Genomic DNA, 26,763 nt, shown 5'->3' with positions numbered 1-26,763 from the left:
CAGATAAGACAGGGTCCCACTTGTGCAAGGGTTTCTAAGCGTGTTCATTTGGACATGCGCAAAAGTCCTCTACAGACCTTTGCACCAATCATGAAAAAGTATGAAGATGGGCCCATATACTGGCACCTTGATGGCTGAGTTTGTCTGCACACCCCTGTTTTTACTCATTGCCTTTTGTTAACGAGAGATCTACCTCAAATATAAATAGGGTGTTCAGGAAAGACTTGGAATCCGTGTAATGAGGGATTCGGGGCAGTTAGATAGTTAAAAGCCATTGACTTGGAGCACCCAGTGCTGTCCTTGCTTATGGCTATGTACCTCTGTGCCTTATTAGGGAAACATGTAGCAATATTATTAAGGGTTTGGATTTCTCCACCTGCTTCTCAACAGTGCCATATTGGATGCTTTACTGGATAGGGCAGGAGTGGGCCCAGGCAGTGGCAAGGTTGGCAGGAGGGCCAGGTTGATTCTGCCCATGTGCTCCACAGTCCCAGCCTTGCCACCCTTCCCTTCTGGGTGTGTTGCTGTCCCACCGCACCTGCCGCTCCTGCACGAGTCCTTTAAAAAGCCGCAATTCAGCTACTGAGGTAGCAATTCAAAGAGGGACACTGCCATAGGACAGGAGCTTCTTCACCCTTGTGCTGCCTTCTTGATGAAAACCATCCCTGCCTCAGCTGCTTTTACCACTGCAGAGGAAAAGATGTGGCTACAGGCAATCCCCCATTTACACGGAGGTTACATTCCAAGGCACCACACATTTAAGTGAAATTCCAATGATGTTTCAAATATATGCAAACACCCCATTCCACTCTGCCCCTTTCTGTGACGTTTTTGGGTCACTTCTGGGTTTGACACAATGCGCGTGTGCATGGTTGAGCACATGTTGAACTGCGTGAATGGCGGGTTTCCTGTACTTCTTTCTTTTCCTCCTTGATGGTAAAAGCAGTCATATTATGAAAAAGCTTCAGTATTCTTTTTATGAAGATGGTAAAAGCAATGTGAGTGGGGTAAAACTGGGCCTCTCACCTTTATATTAAGTTTTAAAGTGTATTTTAATTGTGCTTTAATTTTTAAATCAATTTTCTATCATATTTATTGTTTTATACTGTATTTTAATGTTTTTTTATTGCTTTGTGATCTTCTCAGATACTGCCTGTTAGAGGGCTGTTATGTAAGAATAGTAAAAAAATACAAGCAAACATCTCACCTGTAAACCAGCTGCACTGTAGGAAAGAAAAATGTCTCCGAAAGCAGTCATGGAACTACATGGATTCCTGCATTGCAGGGGGTTGGAAATCCCTTCCAACTCTACAATTCTATGATTCTGTACACATAAGATGCAGTTCAGCTATACATTTTTTTTGCTGTTATCAGAAAAATTATTCCAAATCCAACATTTTTTCTTTGTTGTTAATAACCCCAAATCCTATGATTTGTCAGCATACTGGGGGCAATCTACTTTGCAATATCAAATACTGAAACAGGAAGGTCTAATAAAGAATACACATTACTTTAGTAAATCAGAAACAACAAACAGCCTTGTGACACCTTAAGGACTAACAAATGTCGCTTGGCATAAGCTTTCATGGACTGCAGTCCCCTTCATCAAATGCATGAAGTGTTATCCTGAGTTACAGGTAACTTCGTTTGGGGAAGTGAGGTTTGTAAGCAATGAGCTCAGAGGGAAATGAAACATAGGCAGTGATAATTATGTAATTAAAAAAACCAGTTGCTGGACGACACAGACATCCTGGCATTGATAAGCCAATTGACACACAGAATGTGCCAAAAATCTTTGGCCTCGGTACATTCCCCAGGGGATTGCCTTGAACTTCTTGCACTGAAATGTGAAACCACTGAATTATAATATATCAAGGGGTGTCACGCCCTTTTTCTTGGCCCTACCAAGACTGTGTCTCTGGTGCTAGCATGGCTGCAAATGTTTTTGTGGCAAAGCAGATGGAGGTCCGACATGACGCCAGAGCGAGATGGGGGGAGCTGATGTATCCGTTGTCCTCCCAAGAGCCACAGGATGCAGCCTTACCAATAGTAAAAACACATTAATAATCTCCAAATCTGATTAGTTTATCAAAAAGACTTCAGTTTCATATTACTTATTCATTAATTTAATATACTTCAATGTACCTAAAACAGTGTCCCTTACTGTTGTATCTAAAAAGGTAAAAGTAGCAAAATGTCATGGAATAGGAAATTTTGTTGGACTTTAAATCCATAAACATACTGGGTGAGAAACAGAATGAATTTTATCAAAATAGAACTATTCCAACATCTTTTCCTGCTTTTGATCACCTTTTTCTACCTTTTCCCCATTTGTCTTTCAGTATGTTCATTTCATGGATTTAAATGCAACCACAGCAGGTGCTATAACTCTCTGGCGGGTTTGACTTTATCCACGAAGGCACATGCTTTCATTGTCTCCCGAGACAGATACCAACAACAGTTGAATAGAGTCCAACACAATTTCCCATTCTATTACTTTTGCTACATTCTCCCCACCCCCAGTATTGAGCTGCTAAGATTTTTGCTATTGATAAATAAAAATTCATTTTTTCTGTTTCTGATCTAATTCCATTTATAAAACCCAATAGAATTCTGATAATCTGTCCCTGTTATTTCCTTAAACGTGTCCACCATCTGCACCTATGAATAACTGGATATTTGCACTGAATTTGCATCATATCAGTCTTGTGATATTTAGATCTCCAGCTTTTCGTTTTGCCTTCTAACTAAGTATGTTTCATCCTTCATGAAGTCATGTACCATCTGGCTATTATTTCATTTGAATTTTCCAATTCATTTATGTTTAATGTCTTACACACACTCTTCTCCATAACCTCGCTGTTTCCGTATTTAGATCAGTAGACTGTATTTCACAATGCATGTTCTTCCATTCATTTACATTTATCAGTAAATTCTGCATGTTAGAGGTCACTTTCCTTGCATTAACATTTATTCCCTTATTCCTTTTCTTCATTTATCTTGTGCCCAATTTATGGATTAAAAATATTGGTATATTGGAGATTTTATGGTATTCCTTTTTTCAATCAACTCATGATTTTGAACACGTACTTCTTCTTTGACTTGCTTACCTTAAACGTACCATCCAGGAGGGATGTGTGCCAATTGTTGCTCTTAGATTCTCAAGTACAGTCAATTATCATTAAAATCAATCTAACATCACATTTGCATAACTATTATATCTCTCCACCCCACCTTTTTTTACTGTAACTGAACTTCCATTTGGGTTCTCTTTTCGTGTGTTGATTTTGAAAAAGGTAAAGCAACTTCAGCAATATTCACTAATGATATTCTTACAAACTAAGAGATATTGAAATTATTCTGTATTACAAACGCCTTCTTAACCATCTTTATAACTAGACCAAAATTAACTGAGAGGATATAGATCCTCTAAACTGGATGTTAGCCACATGCCATAAAATCAAACGGGTGTTAATGTCACTTTACTTTCAAACAAATTCTGTATCTTTGTCCTCTTCTAAGCAAAACCAAATAAATTCTGTTTTGGATCTATTTATCGTATATCATGATACCTTCCTGTTTCCTGAATCACCCTCTTAAGTACTTTCAGTTTTTGACATATCTAACTTTCCCTTTACTTGCTGGTTTATTTCTTATAGCTAAGCCAAAATTCCCAACAAAAACAACAAAAAAATGTAGATGAAAAGTAGACATTCCTCACTGGTCCCTCTTTCTAACTAGACTTACTTCTGCATTGTTTCATTTATTAATAGTTTTGTACTTGCTTTATGATAACATGCTGTTATTCAACATTGATTTTTTTCTTCTACTTCAAATTTACTTAAAACACCATTAAAAAAATTCTCTTTCCACCCTGTCATAACTTTTCTGCATCAAACACTGTCAAAGTAGCTGGTTGTTGATTCTTATGACTTTCATAAAGTAAACTTACTGCTTTCCTTTTTTGGTTTTTATATACCTTCCCTTCTGGCAACTCCTGCAGCCAAGCTTCTGCCCAAAGTATCGCTTTCCTTTCCTTTGGGTCCCAGCCTGTTCTTCAGCTAAGATGGCATTTTGCTCAGCCCAGGTTTGAAGCTTATTCAACAAAAACCTTCTATAGACTTTTGACCCAGTATCCAAGAGACTAACTGGGCTATGATTTTTCAGATCAGATCTCTCACTTTTTTCCTTTTTTCTTTTTACAGAGGAACAATAATATTAGATCACCATCCACCAGGAATGTTGCCTGTCCACTTGATATGAGAGAATAGCTTAGCCAAAATGGGTGCCAACCAAGAGGAGTTAAATTTAAATATTTCCTGGGGAAGCATATATTCCCCATGAGCTTTATCTGTTGTTAGGTTTTGAAGTAAGCAACCAATCTCCTGAGATGTCACAGGCAAGGGAGGGCCATATAAAACGAGCCCTGGTGGTTGCCCTCAAAATACAACTGTCCTATGATAGCAAGGATTTGGGCTTCCAGGTGAAGCTTGGAAATACAGAGAACTGAATGGACCAAGTTCCATCCTTTTGATTTTCAGCCACACCCAGCTTCATTCACCTTTATCTTGAATCTGTACCCTTCCCTTATTTTCAGATTCTTGTGAAATTATTTCTCCTTTCTTACATTGTGCATTACAACCATCAATACAGGAGCTATTTCATCTAAAAGTTTGATAGAACTCTGTAACCCCAGGCTTATTCTTTGTATGGTTGTCTATTACCTCCGCTTCTTACATTCACACCCCTTTCTTCTATTCAGGGCAACTAATCCCCACCCCACCCCATTTTTATTAGTGGATTTTTTTAATGCAGATATAATAAAAGAACAAGAAAAAGGGGAAAGACCAAAAAACCAGCAGCAGCATCCATTAACAATAAGAATAATCCACCAAAAATTATAACTCATCAAACCTAGTTTTAACACATACATTAATAAATGACATCCATGTGTCCAAATAGGTTTCCAAGTGATATTGTTGATTATAAGATATAAGATCTTCAGATCGCTGAGTAATAGATGATCGGAATTAAGAACCACTCCTGTTCTCTATCTGTTAGACTGCACTTCACAGGAATATACATTCATAAATATCGAGGATTTTTCCAAGACAAAAGTTAATACAAACATTTCCTTCTTTTCTGAAAGAAACAATTCATATTGACTTTTTATATAGAACAACAAATATAACATCCTCTCACCCCCATAACAGGTATCAGGTTGTACATTAACATTACTCTGGTGAATCCATACAAACTGAGTAAATGCCCAGCATATAATGTTCTGGGGATAGCAGAAAGGTGGTTTTATCCATCACAGATAGGCATTCCCAGTGGAGAATATACCATATTTTTCTCTCCATAGGGCGCACCTGACCATAGGGCGCACCTAGTTTTCAGAGGGAGAAATCAAGGGGGGAAAATATGATTCCCCCCCCCCCCAGCTCTGGGAGCAGCGGACAGGCTGCGCACAACCTGTGCGCTTCTCCCAGACCTTCTCCCTGCTTTTGCAGGAGGTGGGGGAATTCCTCCATCTCCTGCAAAAGCCCACAGGAGCCACATACCCTTTAAGGCTCCTGCGGGCTTTTCTATGAGGAGTGAGAAGGGTCTTGGGGGGCTTTTCCCACCTGCTCTTGGGGGCTTTTCCCACCTGCCTCCCCCCAGCATTCGCTCCATAGGATGCAGACACAATTTCCCTTGCTTTTTAGGAGGGAAAAAGTGTGTCCTATAGAGCGAAAAATACGGTAGTTCAAGCCGTGCTGTTCTGGATGACCATACTTGCGAAAGTGCTTTGGATAATTTTATATTTAAGAGCAGTTTGGTGAAATTGCTCCTCCCTTCCACCCATAGGGTGGCATGCCTAGGTCTCACTGTTGCTTCTCTTACTATTGCAGATACTTGAGCAACTCACGTCTTTTAGCAGTCTGACAGTTGAGTCACAATTTCTATAACACTAATCAACTAAAATGGATGGAGAGAACTACCCAGCTGCCATTGGTTGTATTTCCTTCTTGTCATCAGACACTTTTGTATGTTGCTTTGGCTTCAGTTAGCATGGCAGCCCATTAGCCTGCATGACACATCACATAAAAAGAGCCAACCCTCGAAAATCACTCGTCGCTATGGGAAGAGGAAGGGGAATATATGGATTGGGAGTAGAAAGTCTCTTCTAGGCAAATATGTTTTTTGGGGGGGAACCACAGGGTGGACTGAGCCTAGTTGCATAGAAGAGGACAAGGGCTTTGGGCCACTTTAAAGAGTGAGGGGATATAGGGATTGAAAATGTTTTGCAACTGTATTGCAACTTCTGAATAAACGTTTTTTGAATTAAATTATCCAAAAAAAGAAAAGAAAAAAGAAAGAGAGTGAGGTTAGGAACATTTTCGAGGGTTGAGGATAACTTTCCTGCTGCTCTGGTGGCTGCTTTCAGAACCGATTGACATACCTGTTAAAGATACTTTAAACATATTCTGAAACAGATCTTGGTGTCCCATCATCATATTTCCTGCTTTCTCTGGCTAGCTTCTGGGGTGCAGTTGTCCTTTGTGCTTCAGAGGGCTCACTGAGAAGGATTTCAGTGGTGGAGCAACTGATGGGATAGGTGGGAATCTAAAGAACTTAGACCACGTTTTGCATTCAAGGGCATTTTGACAGTATATACTGAACCCCTTCTATAATACATTTTAAAAAGTTGGAACAGTTACCTTGAAAGTTGAAGTCAAACAGCATCCCCCCCCGAAATGTCCCCCCCCCGCCCAATCCACTGCTTTGATTTGCAGAGCTTGGCTACTAGCATGTGACTCTCAGTTTTTAAAAGGGAAACAGCATGCTTTCATTTTTTTCAGAAAGAAATATGGGGTCTTGGGACAAAGAATATCACAACTTCCATCATTAATTTTAAAAAGTTACTTTTCCAGTTAAGATACCGGTTAAGCAGATACTTCAGTATGAAGAGAAAATATTGTATCAAAATCGAGTGTGAAGTGCCCCCGCCCTGCTCAGTGTCTCGTGCTGTGGGTGGGCTGGGCTGGGACACCCAAACTTTGCAAATGGCTTCTTGATTTCTGTGAGATAATGAGGATGAAATCCTGCACCCACTTATTTGAGAGGAAGTGCCTTTGAACTCAGTTTGGCTTCACGGTTGGGGTTGTACTTCCAATGACTTGACTAACCTAGGATAAAGTTCTGCTTTAAGGGGTTTGCAAAAACTTCTTGTCAGTGAATACATTCTTCTAATGAAGAATGTGAACATATATATATATTGAAAACTAGGAAACCAGAAAATGGCAGAGGTTGTATGACATAAATTTTATAAATTTCAGACAACATTATTGTACCATTTGATTCTCTCAGCCTCTATAAATGCATTAAGGTGTTTTTTTTGCGTTGTTATTTTTTTAAAACCGGGAAATCATTTGGCTTCTTGACTATAACGATGTAGTCCAGAGATTCTTAGAGCAATTTATAGCTACATTGCTTGTTGGTATATTTCTGTTGTCATAACATAGCACTACTGATAAAAGTGGTCCCGCATATTTCCCCCCTTGTGGTGTGGCTGTTTCTTATGCTTTAGTGCCTTTAAGCTCCCTTGGTCCCCCCGCCCCCACGTTTCTCTTCTTGGAGCTCTGTGGGGTGAAGAGCAGGGCTGCCATTTCTTTTCCATAGAGATCTCTTTCCAGTTGCCCTTGAAGACTGAAGTGCTGCTTTTTGCTCTTCCCTAAATGTGGGGGAAATGAAGTATGGCAGTTTGCTAATAAGATAAGATCAGTTAATCCATACTTTCTTCCCTTCTCTTCCTGGAGTTGTGATACCTGACTGGATATCCACATCTCAGAAAGAGGGGACATAAAAACATCCGAATGATGCTGAGCTTGACATAGTTTTGCTTGCTGCTGAGCTTGACATAGTTTTGCTCTAATGGAGTGGCCAGCTGCTGCCACTTCATCAGAAAGGGGTTTTTAAAGGGTTGTTTTGCAAACGTAGGTACAATATGAGCAGTTTTATTTTAGAGACTATTAGTTACCACTAAGTAATGTCATTTTTCCTTTATCCAGCTATTTAACTGCACTCAGATTTGAATTGTAAAAAGATTAACCAAAATGTGATGCAAATGCTCCTCCTAATAAGGTTATGTTATGTTATTCTAACATACATTTCTCCATTTATAACACACCTGCCTTAATGATGTTGGAATATTTTGACCACACATTTTCCAGTAATGGAAGCAGAATGTTCATGGCTTTATGTCCTACCTCAAAAGAGGAGTGTTCCAGTTTTTCAGCCATTGTTTTAAAGGAGTGTGACATAACATGATTGACATGTTACATTGCACTCATTTTCTTTGGAAATAGAAGCTATAAAAGGTATGTGAATATTTCTTCTTGTTGAGAGCCCCTCTTCTTTCTTACAGGTATCAGTAATGCTGAAGCCCGCCAGCCAGGAAAAGCACCTAATTTCAGTGTAAACTGGACCATAGGAGATGCTGGTCTTGAAGTGATTAATGCTACAACAGGCAAGGACGAAATGGGCCGTGCGTCCCGTCTTTGTAAGCATGCTCTGTACAGTCGCTGGATGCGAGCTTATGCAAAGGTATATTTTGGCAAATGGGTAATTCAGCACCACATCTGTATCAACAGGGCATAAGCATTTGGGCTTTGAGTCTATCATTTACTGGTCAAGCTGTATCAGAGCTGAATGTATCAGAAGTTTGATGCACCCATAAATTTATTTGTATGCCACCTTTCCATAGTTCAAACAATGCTCAAGGTGGCTTAGAACATGGAAAAATGCATACCTACGATGAAAATAGTCATAAACAATAAATAAAATATTTTAAAATACACAACCAAACTGAACAATTTCCACATAAATCACAACAAGATTACAAGATCTCAACCCCCCCCCCCATCATCCCAGCCCAAGAGTCTGTTTAGCAGCCTCAGCTGTTGTAGCTCGTCATTCAGGGTCCTACCGTCCCAGGCCAGGCAAGGAGAAGATCTTCCAGAACTCATAGCCAAGAAGGGATATTTGCTGCTGTTCCTCCAGGAATGATGGCCACTGTGCCCGAATACATTGGCTTTCTGTAACCATAGAATGGTTGAGTTAGAAGGTACCCAGAGGGCCCTTGCATCACAGCTAAAGAATGTCAGACAGGGGGGCATGCAGCCTCTGTTTAAAAACCTCCAAGGAAGGAGAGTTGACCACCTGAGATAGTCGGTTCCATTGTCAAACAGTTCTTACATCAGAAAGGTCTTACTAATGTTAGTTTGAATCTCCTTTCTTGTAATTTGAATCCATCAGTTTGGGTCATAGAATCATAGAGTTGGAAGAGACCACAAGGGCCATCGAGTCCAACCCCCTGCCAACCCCCTGCTACTACCCTCTGGAGTAGCAGAAAGCAAGCTTGCTTCATCTTCCATGTGACAGCCCTTCTCCAGGCTAAATATACCCAATTCTCCCAACTGAATAGGTGGGATTAAAATCCAATTAATTTTTCTTGGTTAGTAGGCATTACAGTTTTTAAAAAAAACACAAAATGGGGCAGAGGAGAGATGGGAAGTTTGGTTCGTAGCTTTGGATTTTGATTCTGATTCATAAATAAAGAGAAAAGAAAACAAAACACGTCCTAGGTATTATTTTGCCAACTGTTTTATAGTTGCGCAGTTTAAAAAATCATATATTGAAATGATAAAATATTTGCTATATGTAACAGGATTCTCTTTCTTTCTAATCTCTCCAGCTTTCTTCCAATCTTCGTTCAAATGTCAGTAAACCAAACATGTACCACGAAACGAAGCAAGCAGCTGCCGAATATCAAACTGCCAAAGAGTGTTTGTTCAAAGCATTTTCAAAGGCAGGACTTGGCGCCTGGGTGGAGAAGCCCATAGAACAAGATCAGTTTTCCCTTGTAGTCTGATCCATGGATGCCCTCTGCTTGGAAAAGGGGATAGGATGGAAACCCTGACGTCAACATTTCATCTACACAGCTGAAACAGCAGCTTTTAGATTTTTATTGTGGTTTTTTGTTGGGGAGAGGCTGACTTGAAACCATTTTTTTTCTTTTGCTAAAGTATTAAAACCTTTGGAAAACTGATAATACAATAACTAGTCTAGAATAATACAAAATAATTCCATTACCTTCTAAGGAACTATTGTTTGCAGGGGGTGGGGGAACCCACAATGCAATGCAACGTGATACATCTGGATAATTTAAATTTTACTGCATTGTTACCAGGTGCATGATTAATGTAAACCACCTAGGATTTTACACAACACTTTGACTAAGTGGTTTGTTTTTGTGTTCTTTTAGAGCCCAAGAGACAGATTATTTATGTGCTTCTTATAGATTTTTATTTTTTAAATAATTGAGCTCACAAAACCAGACTGGAGTTTGGCTAGCTATTTTTCCCTGCTTCCTTGCTCTTTAAAAACCAGCTGTTGAAAACTTTGTCTCTCTGATTTATGTATTTATTATTGTGTGACCCAGTTTTTAACATACCACTTTTTATTCCATTTTTAAAGTACTTGTCTTCACTTCCCATTTACACACATTGTGAAGTTATTGTTTTTTTACCATTGTAAACTGGAAACTAAATATTTGTAAGCTAACAAATTCTTTTTACAGTACTTTGATGTATGAAAACCAGCTTAGAAATAGGCGGATTGTGTTTCACAGGAACTCAGTGGAGTACAACAGTAATATTACCAGTGATGTGGCAATTTCAAAACACTCATTTGTGAGGAAATACGCTGCCTTGCCAAAAATCAGTTCACACACGAACACTACTAAGGGCAAAGGAATTTTTAAACTGCGCGCTTCAGAGACCTAACTTATTTTCGGCGAAACTGTTGTGTTCTTTTACACACACTGATATAAGGGTACCAACCCAAATTATTCTGAAATGATCTGTTTGATCTAGTATAATAGGAATAAATATTGAAAACGTTGTTCATATATATTGATGACATCTCCCATTAATGAGCATGTTGCGTGGATCTGATCTCTCAAGGACAGCAGTCCTTGGCTGAGAGAGTTAGGTCCTATGCTGAGCCAAAGCACAGGACCCTGGGGGGCAGCTGCTTCCGCTGCCTGTGCTTCAGAGCCAGTTGGCGCCAGGAGGGGTTGTCCCAGAGGCAGGGTGCTGCAAATGTCCAGGTGCTGTAGCCAGCAAATCTGACTCTCCTGCCCATCGCCAAGGTATCAGAAGGTATTGTCTTTCTGATAATTTGTGATAGGATGCAGCAAGCCAAGTTGCACTTAATGAAATAGGTGGTGGGACTAATACCTCAGCATTAATTGTAAACATGCAATATTGCTAACATATTATTCCAATAAAAATAAGAAGGAATTCATAGCAATCATGGTAGAAATTTGGGCTTGATCTCAGTAGTTACATTCCAAGAAAGCATGTATTGTAGGTTTAGCAAATTCAACAATTTCCATATGCTTAAAGCGAAGTAATGGTTACATGTTTTGCTAAACCAGTGCCAGAAATCAAAGTTGTAATACTATATGTATATTGCATATATCTTGGCCTCTACATGATGTGATGTTCATATTGAAGGTATCACATCAGCTCAAAGTATTTTTTAAATATTTGTGCGACTGTATGTAGTAGGTAGACACGGTAGCTAGCTCCTCACCTCTGGGTATTGTCTGGGTACTGCTATCTACATAGTATTGTGGTGTTACAAAAACTTTACGAAGTTACTTTGCATGTCCAGAAAGCCCTATACTGTAATTGGTATTCCTCTTCCTTTAAAAAGAAATAGATATATAATATGTTCACTTAAAAAATATTATGAGAAAAAGGCATGATAGCAATAAGTTAATATAGAATTTAATAGAATAATTCAGAATTTTATTATGTGAAGGAAAATAATTTATATGGCATTTTAAATTGTTACTAGGCATTTTCTTGCAGTACTGTGGCCTGAATTATATAGAACATAATTAACACATCCACGTGCTTAAAATGGTCACGTGAATAGTCCCAATGCAGCATATTCCAGTTCAGAGGATCAAGGCCAATTTGTAGACAACTGTGAAGAAAAATAAGAGTATGAATAGGCTTGCCAAGTGTTGAATTTAAAAAAGTCTGGTACCTGGTCAGGGCCTGGGGACAGAGCTCTCCGTTACATGACGTAGAATCCAGAGTGAGTCCGCTGATGAGGCAGTTTTTTAGGGTGGACCCAAGTCAAGAGGTCTGGGGGCAGAGCCAAGATTAAATTAAAAACCAAACCAGCACAGGTAAGGAGGAAAATAGCAGCTTTGTTCTTGTCTTTTCTGACACCTGGCTCAAAATCAAAAATAAATAAAATTGTCCACACTGTTGCTTTCTTCTGGCTGATTGGCAACCCTAATTATGAGCTGGCTGAGGTTTTTCACTATAGCGGTTTTAATGAAATCAAAGTGTGAAGATTGCACAATGTATAGCAAATTTGCTGCATTTTATAGCTTGAGAGCAAATGTGTTACGTGTTTTTTCTAATAGCAAAGTGGCTTGCTTGGAACATAATACCAAGTCACAGGGCGAGCAGAAGTGAGCCTGAGCTTCATGCACTCTGCCCTCCTCTCGCCAGCACGACGACAAGGGGATTGCAAGCCTTCATTCACACTTACCTAAACTAACCAGAGTCTATTGTTACGTCCATCCTATGAAAATTCTAGTTGGTTTAAACCATGGTTTATTGAAACAAGCCAAGATCAGTCGGTGGCTTTTGGTTCTGGCTTGTTAAAGAGTGTGTTTAAATTAATCACAATTTCCCCATTATGGGTATAACCATAAACTTTGGTTAGTTTAAAACAGAAAGTGAATGCTTTGGAAATTCTGTCCTATTTGGGGAAGAAAAAAGGGAAGAAGTGGTAGCCTATGGGTTGCTTTACTCATTTGTGGGTGTGCCAGATTTGCTCCTTTTTCTCTTCCAACCCGTGTCTGTGCCTCAAAGCGCTCTACGGTCGTGAGCATTAAGAACATAATGTGACTATTTGGAGCCGACAGCTGCCTAATTGCTGATTTCATGACCATGCAATTAGTAGCTTTCCTAGAGACAACTCCTCTTTGCCTGGGCGTCTGGTATCTCTCACTGGGGCAACCTATTTGTTTGTGACCGAACAGGCCTGTTCCTATGGCTGCACTGTACAGTCAATAATGTTACCTACCTGTAAAGCAGGGGAAGGGACTCTGGGACCCTGTTAAGACTCACAACACCCATCAGCACATTCCATAATGGTGGGAGCGGAAGTCCAGCAACATAGCGATGTCTGTGGGTTCGTCGGCCCTGCCGTCAAGAATTCAGTGGATGTGCGGTGAAAAGTTCCTTGTAACTAGACTCTTACATGAACAGCAATCACAAGTCCAATTTATGTGTTTATATGTTCATTTCTGTGATCATCAGGGCAACAACTCTGTACCATCTCAATGAAAAGGATGCTTCCATATGCTGGGCAGGAGGGAACGAGCTTCTCTTCCTTTTCTCCCTCAAACAGCCCCTTTCCTCATAGAACAAAAACTGGACTATTGAAATACCTAGCTAATGATGTTGCCACATAACTGCCATGGAGGTTTATTTTTGTTTTTTGTTACAATGTGATAACGGTTCTCCAGGCTTTGAAAAATAAATCTTTGCCTTCCCTCAAAGGAAGCTCTTACCATAAAGACTCTTTTCATGTCTTTGCAGTTGAAGCACAAACTTGATTGGGGAGAAACCCCTGGATTCCTTTTGGGAGGTGGGAAAGGGATGTACTGAAGTTATCCAAATGTCTAAATGAAGCAAGCTTACAAATAAAATGAGCACAACTATAACTGGAGCCTGCTGTTGCATTTTAAATATAAAGGACCTAAAATACCAACAAATTGGTTTTTAAAGTGTTTTAGGTTTTGATGCTTAATACCTCACTGTTTCTGCATGATTTGAGCATTCAAAATAAGTGAGCTTTCAAACATACTTTCATTCTGCTTTACAATGTAACGGATTCCTTGGTCTTCAAAGCAGGTGAAACCTGATGGTAACCAGTACTGTTCCCATAACTAGAACTTTGTTAAAGCAATACATGAAAACTAGTAGTCTTAATAAATCTGCATAAGGTATCTTTTTTTCTTTTTTAGAAACTGTTACTACTATTATTATGGTCATTTTTCATACAGAATGGTGATTGACATAAGCACATACAAAATGCAGTAAGAATAATGAGTGTAGCAAATAAAAATAGAAAAATGAAATGAAATTAGATTAGACGGGAGGGGAAAACCGGGAGGCAACTGAGTGCGCATGCCACATACAATTGATCACAAAAAAGAAAAAGGTGATTCAAATTAATTATCGAAAAAGCTCCATATATTTTATCTGCTGAGCAGGGGATTTAGTGGGCTGTGTGGATGAGTTAACAGGAGAAAAACTTAAACCAAGTCAAATAAATGTGGTCTATTTTTGATTCACCATTAACCGTTTGTGTATCAGGTGCTCTGACAGTGCAATGCCCCACACTTTTGAGAAGGAGGCTAGTCGGATTTCCAGTGGGAAGCCACTCACAGTTCTAGCTGTCGCAAGAAGCATAAACACAAGAGATTTATGTATTAGTATTGGGTCTGGAGGTGTGATAAACCTAATTCCATTTGCAGACACAATATTAAGCAGAGTTGACGGTGGATTATCCATATAACCTCCTTGATTTACCTATGGTAGATCAGTTCCCAGACTAACCACACAACTACATATTTTCTTGCCAGTCCACAGCGTGAAGACTTCTTGCAGAGTGGCAAGAGACACACAACTCTCAAAATAAAAACAAAGAAACCTTTATTTCTTGTAAACATAGAAAGCCAAACAGAAAATATCTCTTCTGCTTTGAAGATAATACAAACTAATGTTCTGTATCCAGAATAATATTTTAACATTAGAAAATATCGTATGATCAATTTTTAAAAGGGAGACATTTTGGTATCTTGTCAGAAGAGCTGTCATTGATAATACTGAGTGAGCTGGATGCACCTGACTTCCACCATTCATATGTGCTTAGCACCAGAAATTAAAAACCAACATTCAAAATAAATTTATTTCTACAAAAATGATTGTTTAATTGCATTGATAAGCCTAAAGACTACAGTTGCACGGGCCAGTATATTTTAATATACAATTTTCCAGTGAGTTGGCTGTTCACAGGTACTCTCTTCATCGCCACAAAATCTGTTGTAAGTTGTTTTGGGATCAAAACCCAGAATCTCTCTTTCCTCATGAATGCGGAAGGAAAATGTTGAGACTGAGGTACCTATAAAATACCTGTGAAGGAGTACAGAAAAAAGTAAGAGAAGCTTCTACTGCACATTCATGATATGGAAATCAGATTGTTAGGCTGCATTCTGACACCAGCTATTGATGTGTCCAGAGGGGGCCGTGAGAAGAGTACAAGGTTCATGCAAAGAAACCTCCACTTGACACCAATTGTCAAACTCTCCTCTCTGAAACAGCCATGTTCACTAATTCACAAAGTTAGGGAGAAGTTGGTTGCTTAAACAGTTGCACTGTAAACCATTTAAGATGCTATGCCTGCTGAGTCAAACACAGACATACGCAGAAATTAGCAGTTAAACCCTGAGCACCTGCAGGTCAAAGAATCTCAGGCAGCAACGCTGAGAATGTTACACAAATATCGTTACCTGGAAAAGACAGTCCTGGCCTAGATGGGCCAGTGGCTCCACTCGGCAGAAGGCACTTCTGATAAAGCAAATTTTAAAGATGGGTGCCAATCTGAATTTTTTCCTATGAATTATTTTTGCATATCATGGTATGAGTGAAGTTGGCCTAACTTGATATAAAACATAACTCTCAATCAGTGGCATGCGGTCAGTGGACCGGGGGACAACTAGGCTCATCTCCTAAATGTTCCACCAGTGCCTCCTTCCCAAAGCCTAAGAAGCTTCTGCCCAGCTTAGGGAGGCACAATGCTCGCTCCCTGCAAATCGCCCTCACAAGCTGGCCATAAGCCTCATTCGTATGCATGAAGACTGCTCTAATAGAAAAGTAAAACAAAAACAACACACAAACCATAGTCACCTGGCATGTGCACATATCCACTGATCAATAATTGCTATTCCTCCATCTTTGTAGAGTTCCAGCTCCTCCCAATTAGGTTCAAATCTCACCATCTCTGGAAGAAGTCTCTTCAACTCTTCAGTCTCTGAAAAGGGACACTACGTCAGTGGCCTTCAGCTGGTCCCCACTCTAAAGGGGGTCACACTAGAAGCAAAACTACAATTTTCTTCCTGCTTATTTAAGTGTTGATGTTTTTAATAAAGAGAGATGGGCACACATGGTAAAAAAAGGGAGTCTAAGGGTGTCCGGAGCTGAAGATCTACTGCGGTAGATCACTGTCCTGTAAAAACATTTAATTCAGGGGCAAGCCATCAGCTCACAAAGCCCTTTCTAGTAGCCTACAAAAGCCTCCCACATATTGTCCAAGGTAAAGGTAAAGAGACCCCTGACCATTAGGTCCAGTCGTGGCCAACTCTAGGGTTGTGGCGCTCATCTCGCTTTATTGGCCGAGGGAGCCGGCGTACAGCTTCCGGGTCATGTGGCCAGCATGACTAAGCTGCTTCTGGAGAACCAGAGCAGCGCAGGGAAATGCCGTTTACCTTCACACCAGAGTGGTACCTATTTATCTACTTGCACTTTGACGTGCTTTCAAACTACTAGGTTGGCAGGAGCAGGGACCGAGCAACGGGAGCTCACCCCGTCACGGGGATTCGAACCGCTGACCTGATCGGCAAGCCCAAGAGGCTCAGTGTTTTAGACCACAGCACCACCCGCGTCCCTATTGTCCAAGGTGCTGGAGATCAAATAAATATGCACAGCAGCTGCAGCACCTGCGTAGATTCAGTTTACAACAAAAGATTAAAGTATTGGGTTTTGTTTTGTTTTTTTAAAAGCTACATACCCTTCGCAACAGCGTCAGTGGCTACAAAGACTCTCTGAAGTTTATGCAACTTCAAGAGGCTTCGGATGGTCTCCACCGCTCCCTGGATGCTAGGCACGTCATTTCTGTGACCCCAGATGAAGTCTTTGCGCCTGAGGTGGGCTCCAAGATAGGGCCCCCCTATGGCCGTACCCAGCTTTACCTAGCACAGAAGAACCAGTACATGCTGAAACTGAAATAAAATGGCATTGATTCAGTGGGAAAACATCGTGCAGATAAACACACGTTCCCTAGCATTGTTAAAGGAAGAAGTCTAAGATGCTAATTGGTCAATGCTTAGCAGAACTTTGCAAAGCTCCAAGTCCAGCCTACCAACCATCTATTTTCAGAGTAATAGGCTTTTTGGTGACACTTTCTTAAATAAAAAGGTGATACCATCAGCTCTTTTGATTCTGATTACTGTATTTTTAACACCTGCAAGCCACCTGGGGGCTTTTGTCTGGAAAGCAGCAGAAAATGCTGCACCGGGTGACTGGTTGTCTTGCTCCTCTTGAGAAATTCCCAGCAGCTGACCCACTGCCTTCTCCTCCTTCCTTTGGATTTTTAACTGTTTACCAGACTGGAGAGTTGATTTTTTAATTTTTATTTTAAATCTGAACAGGGAGTGGGCTCTTTCCACATGAAGGGAAGAAGCAGCTCCTTACAAGTAAGGCAGAGTTAAGTGGCTCAGACGAGGCCCCATTCACTGATGAAAACCAGCATTCCCAGAAAAGCCAATGTTCCCTTTCTATAGCACATCTCATCACACTTGAAAACACATGGGCTCCATTCCTTTATATGAGCCTCATATAGTCACTCCCAACAGAAATGCAGTTAAAACAGAAAATAGCTAAGTTTAAATATTCAGGCAAACCTATTTTACCTTCATCTTTGTCCAGTCCTCAGAATACTGTGTCCTGTCCTTCTCATCAGTAGAATTTAAGAACTTGGTCCTAAACATGTCCCCCACCACACGAAGATGCTTAGCAAAAACCATACTTCGACGAGTCTGTCACAAAAAATAAGTAAAATAAAATGATAAAGGATTAAAGTTCTTCCAAGATCTAAAACAAAAATTCTTTAAAGGCACAGTCTCAATGTTATTTAGCGCCACACAGATTAAACCAGATGTATCCAACAACACCAAGTTAACTACTGGAGAAGCAAAATTCAATGGATGGATTTTATACGCATATTACGGAAGCACCCTATAATCCAGTTTTTATGTAATACAGTTTGAAATTTAATTACTGAAAGGATGGGATAGTCACTCTACCAAAACCCTAAAATATTAATCCTGCAGTATTTGAAATACTTCATTCTAGGTGAAGATTTAGAAGCTGTGCTAAATTTGCTCTCTTAGCTTCAGAATGCCTTGCCAAAATCAATTTAAATAAATTAGGATTAGTTGTTCTGGATATGCATATGACCTCAAAACAAGAACTGGCAAGACTACTTCATATAACAGGATATAAAAAACAAAATACCTAAGGATATCCCTGACGGAAAAAATCCAGGTAAACTGTACAAGTATAAAGAACTAAGACAATGCATTAGCAGCACCAAGTGTGAGAACAGTTTATGGATTAGCTTGGATTAATAAAGTATGGTTTTGGTCAGGTAAGGATAATCTATGATTTGATACAGACTACTGTGGCCTATTTATTTCATTGGAAGCCATACTGCAATTGGATAACAGGAAGGTAATATACTGCAAGTTCACTTTAAAAATGTGTGATGTGATTATAGGAGAAAACAGCATAGGTCTTCCTTCAACGGAATTTTTGTGCATTACCATACCTTTAATTCAAATAATATTCTGGGATCATTTATAAAATAATTGCAGTAAATGTTTATATTTAAGGATTTGGAAGTAAGTGGAAGTGCCTAGAAAATGCCAGGTCGTATATTTCCTCTTTTCTTAATGGTACCTGTGCCACACAAAATGCCTTGAAACGATGTTTGCCAAGGGGCAAAAAATAAGTGGATCATATGGGAAAGAGAGCTAGAAAATACTTACATTCCAATAATCTTTGCCACCATAGTGGTCATGAAGAAGATTTTCAGCTCGGTCTAGCATCACTGACCTACGAAAAATGATAAAACCAAGTGTGCATTCCCTTGCAAAATAGCTTACATCAATTTATAGTTTAAGGAATCAGAGAAGTCCATGGATGAACAAAAATGAACACTGCAATTTCTTTTTCAGGGGGTGGGGTGGGTGAAAATTGAGAAACCTTTCTTAACCCAGAAAATCCTAAACCCTGACAGCTCAACAATTGGCGTTCTGTGGAGGAAATGTTGATCATGTACTTTGGGGACACTTTGTTTCTGGCTTGTAATTAAAGACAGGGGGGCACCATCGATTTGGGACAGATAATTTTCCAGTGCTTTGTTTTTCTATTTATTTATTTACTGTTTCGTAAGTTAATTGGTAAGAATGCATGGGTGTTAATTGTAAATACAGTATTAGACGAGCTCAGCAGTTAACATTTCATTTCTTTACCAAATGAAAGTAAAATAAAAGTCTACATTAATTTCTCAGACTAGGATATTATTATAGGGACGTGGGTGGTGCTGTGGGTAAAACCTCAGCGCCTAGGACTTGCCGATCGAAAGGTCGGCGGTTCGAATCCCCGTGGCGGGGTGCGCTCCCGTTGCTCGGTCCCAGCGCCTGCCAACCTAGCAGTTCAAAAGCACCCCTGGGTGCAAGTAGATAAATAGGGACCGCTTACCAGCGGGAAGGTAAACGGCGTTCTGTGTGCTGCACTGGCTCGCCAGATGCAGCTTGTCACGCTGGCCATGTGACCCGGAAGTGTCTGCGGACAGCGCTGGCTCCTGGCCTATAGAGTGAGATGAGTGCACAACCCTAGAGTCTGGCAAGACTGGCCCGAACGGGCAGGGGTACCTTTACCTTTACCTAGGATATTATATTTTTTCAAAAGCAAATTAACCTATCTAAATTAGCCAAAGTTTGCATATGGTGATTTGGATTTTCCTCAGTGGAAAATTTCACAGTTCAAGATTTCTTGGGGAGGGGAATCATTTACAAACTGAGGGCTTTTATGGATTCCTCCTTCTCTGCCTTAGTGGTGCTGCAATAGTTTTCAATGTGAGATTACAAAAAACACAAACCTTCATACTTGTTAAGAGTGAAAGGGGGGTGGGGGGGTTTAAAGCTTGCCTTTCTCTACACAAAGCAAATATGGAAACATATGAGATAGAAAATAATAGATTGTGTCTGACCGAGCAGAGATGTTCAAAAGGAGAGGAGCTATGACAGAGGCAGAGCCCTGGACAGATAAACAAGTCACATTCATGCCGCGTGTTTCTTCGTAGCCCCAGAACCATCCCCTATAAAGCAAGATGGAAATCATTAATAGATTGGCATATACAATATGATAGAAATTAGAACAATCTTGCTGATTTGAACACAGTCAAAGAAATCTTTTTATTATTTTTATCCTCTTGCAAGTCTGAGCTCATTCTGAGTTTTAGCCTGCCTGTCACCCTGCAATTGTTAGCTACTCGTGTATACTCCTCCTTTGTGATTTTCCCTTTCTTCCACTTCTTATACACACCATTCTTAAATCCCAGCTCATCCGTAAGCGCCTTATGCAGCTGCGCCAATTTCTTTAGATGTCTCACACTTTTCTTTCTTGTTGAAACTGTCTGCATTTGGGCCTTCAATATTTCTCATTTTAGAAACTCCTATTCATCTTGGACTCCCTTCTCTTTAGGTATTTCTGACCATGGAATTTCACTCACTAGTTCCTTGAACTTTTTGAAATTGGCCTTCTTAAAGTTGAGAGTGCATGTCTGAATGTACTCAGCTTTCCCTTGCATCTGTATCATGAAATCCAGGACACGACCACTTCCTCACAAGTTTCTGAGTACTTCCACTTCGTTTTAAAAGCTCCAATTTGTCTTGATTCCCATACTCTTTGCATTTGTGTAGACAACTGAAACCATGAGTTACTCCAACTGTGGTTTTGTTACTAGCTAACTGATCCTTAAACAATCCCCACCAAAGTGTAAGAAAAAATCAGCTGATGTGGCCAGAGTATTGCTATAGGTAGCAATATGTCACAATTTATGTAACAATATAGGGACTCAGGTGGCGCTGTGGGTTAAACCACAGAGCCTAGGACTTGCCGATCGGAAGATTGGCGGTTCGAATCCCCGTGACGGGGTGAGCTCCCGCTGCTCGGTCCCTGCTCCTGCCAACCTAGCAGTTCAAAAGCATACCAGCGTGAGTAGATAAATAGGTACCAATCCGGTGGGAAGGTAAACAGCATTTCCGTGTGCTGCTCTGGTTCGCCAGAAGCGGCTTAGTCATGCTGGCCACATGACCCAGAAGCTGTACACCGGCCCCCTCGGCCAATCTCGTCAAAGCGAGATGAGCACCGCAACCCCAGAGTTGGCCACGACTGGGCCTAATGGTCAGGGGTCCCTTTACCTATGTAACAATAGCAGCATTGGCTATGTTTTTGAACTATTTAAATTTCTGTGCTGTTAACCATTCTGTGTTTTATTGTAAACAGAATGGAAGATACCCATCTTTAAAAATAAATAAATATTTTTCATTTAGGGAGAGCATGCTGATGCAACAGTAATAAAATATTCATTGAACAAAAGAAAAACTGTTTTAATGTTAAAAATTCCAATGAAAGTTTTTTTCAGGGGGGACATTTAGGGACTTGGGGAGAGAATATCTGCATTCTAGGTGCCCAGCTGTAATTATAATGCAACTACTATTATAGAAGATTACCTGTAATATTTATGTTTGTCTGTCGAATACATTAGTTGGTCAATACATGGCCTTTCATCTATTTTCTCCTCCCAAGTCCCATCTTTCCATCCTTCAGCATAACTTTGCAAAACATACACCTGATCAATAAAGGGTCCACCCGACTCTGAATAATGAACAAAAAATCAGCACATGAGTATAACATCTATATGTATTTCATTTTATACAGCAAATATCAAGTGGGGCAACTAGCATTATATCTAGCTGCATAGTTACTTCCAAAGTAATTATCTACAGAAACCAGAATGACAGTTAATAGAAAGGGGGTTTGAGTTGGAACCCTGTGAATCTGGTCACTGCATCTTCAGAAAAAGACAAATAATCCGGAGAAGATTCGGAAGAGAGCTACAGGTTATCTCAAATGTTTCTATAAAAAGCACCTTTTGATTTGATTAAGTTGGCATGAACCTCAACCCTGTGCCAGTTCAAGAAACGCACTGACACAACCCCCAACAGGTGTCCATCCAGACTGTGTTTAAAAACCTCTAGCGAAAGAGACACCGTTACTTCCAAGGCAGTCTGTTTCACTGCCCACAACTCACCCCATCACAAAATTATTTCTGATGTTTGGCTTAGCTTAAATCCCCTTCCTTGTAATTTAAGCCACTGCTTCTAGGCCTACCTACAAATCTGCTCCATCATCTGTATGATGCAGCCCTTCCAATAAGACAGGAGGCTGCAAAACAGAAGCAGGAACGAAACTGTGCATGGAGGAGGCAACCGGAGGAGAAGCCGCCATTATGCCAACTGCAAAAATGGGTGCCACATTAACAAAAATCTGTATCTTCTGTTTCTCCAAGCAACTATGGTCATGCCCAAATAAGATATTATTGTTTAATTTAATATTTGCTAAAGGGCATACACATGCAATTGTGCAACAGATAGCATGTACCTATTTTAGCCTTCAAAATAGTAGATATCCCTCTACCTCCTGAGAGATAGTGGTGGTGAGAAAGGTAACATATCCTCATTTGGAGTTCTGCTTTAGAAATGTTATCAATTTCAAACACCTCATTTAACTGAATGCAAGCAGAAAAGCCCACCACAAAACTACTTCAAGATTGCATAGAATACTGATTATTTAATAGTAATATTTTACCTGCAAGAAACTCTTCGTACTCAATAACTGGTATATTTTTGCTGAGGCTGGGAACATCAAAGAATTCAAACCAAGGAATTCGGATCTGATGAATGTCAGGACTCTGCCAGTGATAGAGACGCCCCCAGGGAGGCAGAACCAATACCCAAGCTTCATGTTTCAACAAAGTTTTTATAAGAGAAGCAACTCTTATATAGACATCTCTGCGGAGGTTGAAACCTTCCGGTGGGTTTACATCATACAAAAGATACCTGGAGATAACAAAATAAAGTTACTTGAAAAAGCTAAAGAAAAGTCATGATTTGTAATTTCCAGTGACTTCCTAGTTCTGAATAAGGCAGATACAGAGTCATCTGTGCTTTTGGAAGATACAGAGTTTGGGGTACAATCTTCTCCCCTGGTGAAAAACAGTGGGGACTAAATAGAACAGTGGAGTCATAACCACCTCTGGAGCCCATCTGCTTGTGCCAGCCGGGATGGAAGGCGTGGGAGAGCAGGAAACAAGGAAATGCCCATTGCAAATAAGTATTAGGCAACCTGGACAGTTTTCAAAGTGTTTAGCTTTGTTTTACTAAATACTAGTAAAATAGTAAAATAAACATGATAAATTAGATCGCACTCTGAATTTAAACTGAATTTTCTGATGCAAATCCTTCTAATTCAGCCCCCCCCCCCGCCAGAAAACTTCCATCACTGCCAGTAGTTGGACTGGCTTAGGGTGCAGCAGCAACTTGGCTGACTCATGTCCAACCCCCACCCACTTTCTTCATAGGTTTATGCCGGCAAAGTTGGGTGGGTAGAACAGGGACCTCCATGGTGGCAGAGTCTCTTCACTAAGCCAGGATGAACAAGGCATCTGCTTCCTCCAAGAGTTTGGATTGCTCTGTTCACCATCTGGGAAGGGAATCTTAGAACAGAAGGAAGACAACCATTCTAAGGGGGAACTTTCCATCCAATCGCTCTCTGCATCTACCCAGACTACCCAAGCTGGTGTCTATTTAGTCAACACCAAGTGCATGACCTATACTGTATTTCCTCTTCTCAATGGCAGAGCACACACTTTGCATGCAGAAATCACAACCCCTGGCATCTCCTGGAAGGGACGGGGAGTCCTGGACAGCTGCTGCCAATCAGTGCCAATAAAGCAGGCCTAAGGTGGACCAGTGGTCTGATTTACTTTATGACAGCTTCCTATGTCCCGCTGTTCATATACAGTTGTACCTCTGCTTACTTATCCCTCCAGTTATGTAAATTTTGGGATACATAAGCGGCAAACTGGGAGTATATTTCCGGGTTTTGGCCATGCGCACAGAAGTGGTCTCTCCAGTTGTGAAAACCTCGGGATCGGGCCGGACCTCCGGAATGGATCCCGTCCGCAACTGGAAGGACCACTGTATTCTCATAAGTTTTATAAATAGTAACTGCTGCTTCTAATACTAATTTATTTCCGTTTCCAAAGAGCTACTGCTTTTTTGTGCCAATCAGAGGAATTTTGCAGTGGGCCAAAATTAGCTGAGTGTTTGCAGAATCTCCTGAATTGTAAGACCCTTTAGCTACTGCCCCTTCCCATCTCGTTTAAGACCACTGCATTGAGTTGGCCCTTCCTAGCTCAAAGCCAGGCTTTACAACCCAATTCTCACGCTTCAACTTCCCTGCTCAGGATGGGACCCTTTAAACTCTGTCCAACCCGGGATAACTCGCTATTCAGATATCCTCTGCTGCCTATACATACATGATTTTTTTTAATAAAGAAAAAAATCTGTTAGATCAGTTTGAGGGTAGATTCCCACAGGAGTCGCTTAGTGTTCGCCTTGAGGAAGACAACCATTCTAAGGGGGAACTTTCCATCCAATCGCTCTCTGCATCCAGTGGCGTAGCGTGGGTTGTCAGCACCCGGGGCAAGGCAAGTAATTTGCGCCCCCTAACCCGGGGATTTGCGCCCCCTAACCCGGGGATTTGCACCCCCTAACCTGTGGATTTGCGCCCCCTAACCCGTGGATTTGCGCCCCCTAACCCGTGGATTTGCGCCCCCTAACCCTAACCCCCCAGATGTTGTGCCCGGTGCGGCCCGCCCCCCTGACCCCCCACGCTAGGCCACTGTCTGCATCTACCCAGACTACCCAAGTTGGTGTCTATTTACTGTATTTTTGCGCTCTATAAGACACACTTTTCCCCTCCTAAAAAATAAGGGGAAATGTGTGTGCATCTTATGGAGCAAATGCAGGCTGTGCAGCTATCCCAGAAGCTATCCCGGGCCGCCGAGCTGAGGGCGGGAGCCCAGCGGGGCCGAGGCGGAGAGGCGCCTGCGAGGGATCCCGAAAGGCCCCCTCCCTCGCCGGACTCGGGCTGGCGGGCCCTCCCGCCTGGCCTCCCTCGGGCGCCTCCGCGGCCTCCCTCTCCCTCCGGCCCTGGCCAGGCCTTTCCTCACCGTCTCCGGGCCGCGGCGGCGGGGGGCAAGGAGGCTGCGCCGTGTCCCGCGCGGAAGGCCTGGTGGGGCGGCTGGGCGGCGGCGAGCGCGAGCAGGAGGAGGAGCGGCGGCGGCGGGAGGCCGGGGAGTCGCGGGGCCGCCATGCGCGCCGGGGCGGAGGAGGAGGAGGAGGAGGCGGCCCCGGAGCTCAGCCGCTCCCGCCTTCGCTCCCCCCCCCCCCGCGGGCGATGCCGGCCAACGCGGACCGCCGCCCGTCGCGCCCTCCCAGAGACCCGCCCGCCGGCCAGGAGGAAGCGGCTCCCCGAGGCAGGCGGCGCCGCCCTCGCCCTTCCCTCTGGCCGCTTAGCCCTCCGCCTGGCCGACCTGGCGGGGCGCTTGTTGGGGGTTCAAGGAGGAGGGAGACCCAGGCCGCCAAGGGGGCAGAGAGGCAGCCCACCGACCCATCTCCCCCAGCGCCTCCCGGTTCTTCCTCCCGGCCAGCTCATCTCCGGCTGCACGCCGCAGTATTTACCTGAGGCGACTCCTGTCGTCTGCGTCTCCTTGCTGGCTGCAATCATCTGTTAGATTTTTCTCTCTCTTTTTTTAATAAATAATATTTATTAAAGTTTCAAAAAAGTTACAGGAATAAAAAAAAGAAAAAGAAGCAGAAAATACAAAATACAGAAAAGTAAAAACAATTAAAAACAAGTCAACCTTTCCATGTCTTGTCTTTCATTTACTTGTCTTTCCTTTTTTTTAAAAAAATATTTATTTGCTTTTACAGAAGAAAGAAAAACATCACAACCACAAAAATAAAGAAAAAGAAAAACAATCACAAATACACAAATACATCAAAAAGAAAAAAAATTAAAAGTAAAAACTCCAATTTTAAATTCATGTTTACATAACTTTCTTTCTTGACTTCCTCACGCCTCCCTTTTTTGTGTTCCTCTTTAACCAATCAGATACAGCAATTCCTTACCCTCTTTAGAAACTCATTTCTAATTATTAAAATCAATTCTATTATGTCTCCGATCTTTCCTCCTTAAGTTTAAACACCTTTAACCTATTATTTACTTTTGACATAATATAACTTTAGTCTTACACCCTTTTTCTATTACATTTTTGCATACTTTTTAACACTGTATCACTAATGCCATATTTTTTATATATCCAACATCATTTTAGCATTCATAAACTTTGCAGTGTTTCTGCAGATAGTCCTTAAACTTCTTCCAGTCCTCTTCCACCGCTTCTTCTCCCAGGTCTCGGATTCTGCCAGTCATTTCTGCCAATTCCATGTAGTCTATTACTTGCGTCTGCCATTCTTCCAAGGTGGGCAAATCTTGTGTCTTCCAGTACTTTGCGATGAGTATTCTTGCTGCTGTTGTCGCATACATAAAAAACGTTCTATCTTTCTTTAACACCAATTGGCCGACTATGCCCAAGAGAAAGGCCTCTGGTTTCTTAAGGAAGGTATATTTAAATACCTTTTTC

General features: G+C 41.3%; 2 protein-coding genes and 1 long non-coding RNA gene across 5 annotated transcripts in view; 2 read left to right on the top strand and 1 right to left on the bottom strand.

Moving 5' to 3' along the window:
- The window catches only part of ADARB1 (adenosine deaminase RNA specific B1), a 34,027-nt gene extending 20,370 nt beyond the window's left edge, over nt 1-13,657 (top strand). For 2 of the 3 annotated variants that reach the window (XM_081873812.1, XM_081873811.1), the window contains exons 8-9: nt 8,411-8,589; nt 9,740-13,657. In XM_081873812.1, the coding sequence (XP_081729938.1) occupies nt 8,411-8,589; nt 9,740-9,916 (356 nt within the window). In that variant the 3' untranslated portion in view covers nt 9,917-13,657. Of the gene's footprint in view, nt 1-5,894; nt 5,998-8,410; nt 8,590-9,739 lie in introns of those variants that run through there. The other variant, XR_014159450.1, reaches the window with a different exon arrangement.
- Nucleotides 1,148-5,416, top strand: LOC309336041. The gene is made up of 2 exons (XR_014153871.1): nt 1,148-1,947; nt 1,989-5,416. It is a non-coding gene; the product is annotated as an uncharacterized lncRNA (long non-coding RNA).
- A 1,124-nt stretch (nt 13,658-14,781) lies between the features above and the next one.
- POFUT2 (protein O-fucosyltransferase 2) lies at nt 14,782-25,430 on the bottom strand (the record flags this gene model as incomplete). The annotated part of the gene is made up of 9 exons (XM_081843088.1): nt 14,782-15,278; nt 16,053-16,176; nt 16,933-17,113; nt 17,834-17,959; nt 18,971-19,037; nt 20,197-20,304; nt 21,722-21,866; nt 22,860-23,110; nt 25,288-25,430. 9 exons carry the CDS (start codon nt 25,428-25,430, stop codon nt 15,125-15,127), a joined length of 1,299 nt encoding a protein of 432 aa, XP_081699214.1. The 3' UTR covers nt 14,782-15,124.
- Nucleotides 25,431-26,763: the final 1,333 nt, after the last annotated feature.

This window comes from Podarcis erhardii, assembly GCF_964252035.2.
Source record: "Podarcis erhardii genome assembly, chromosome: 1".
Taxonomy (NCBI): domain Eukaryota; kingdom Metazoa; phylum Chordata; class Lepidosauria; order Squamata; family Lacertidae; genus Podarcis; species Podarcis erhardii.
This window is presented reverse-complemented; position numbering and strand designations above follow the sequence as displayed.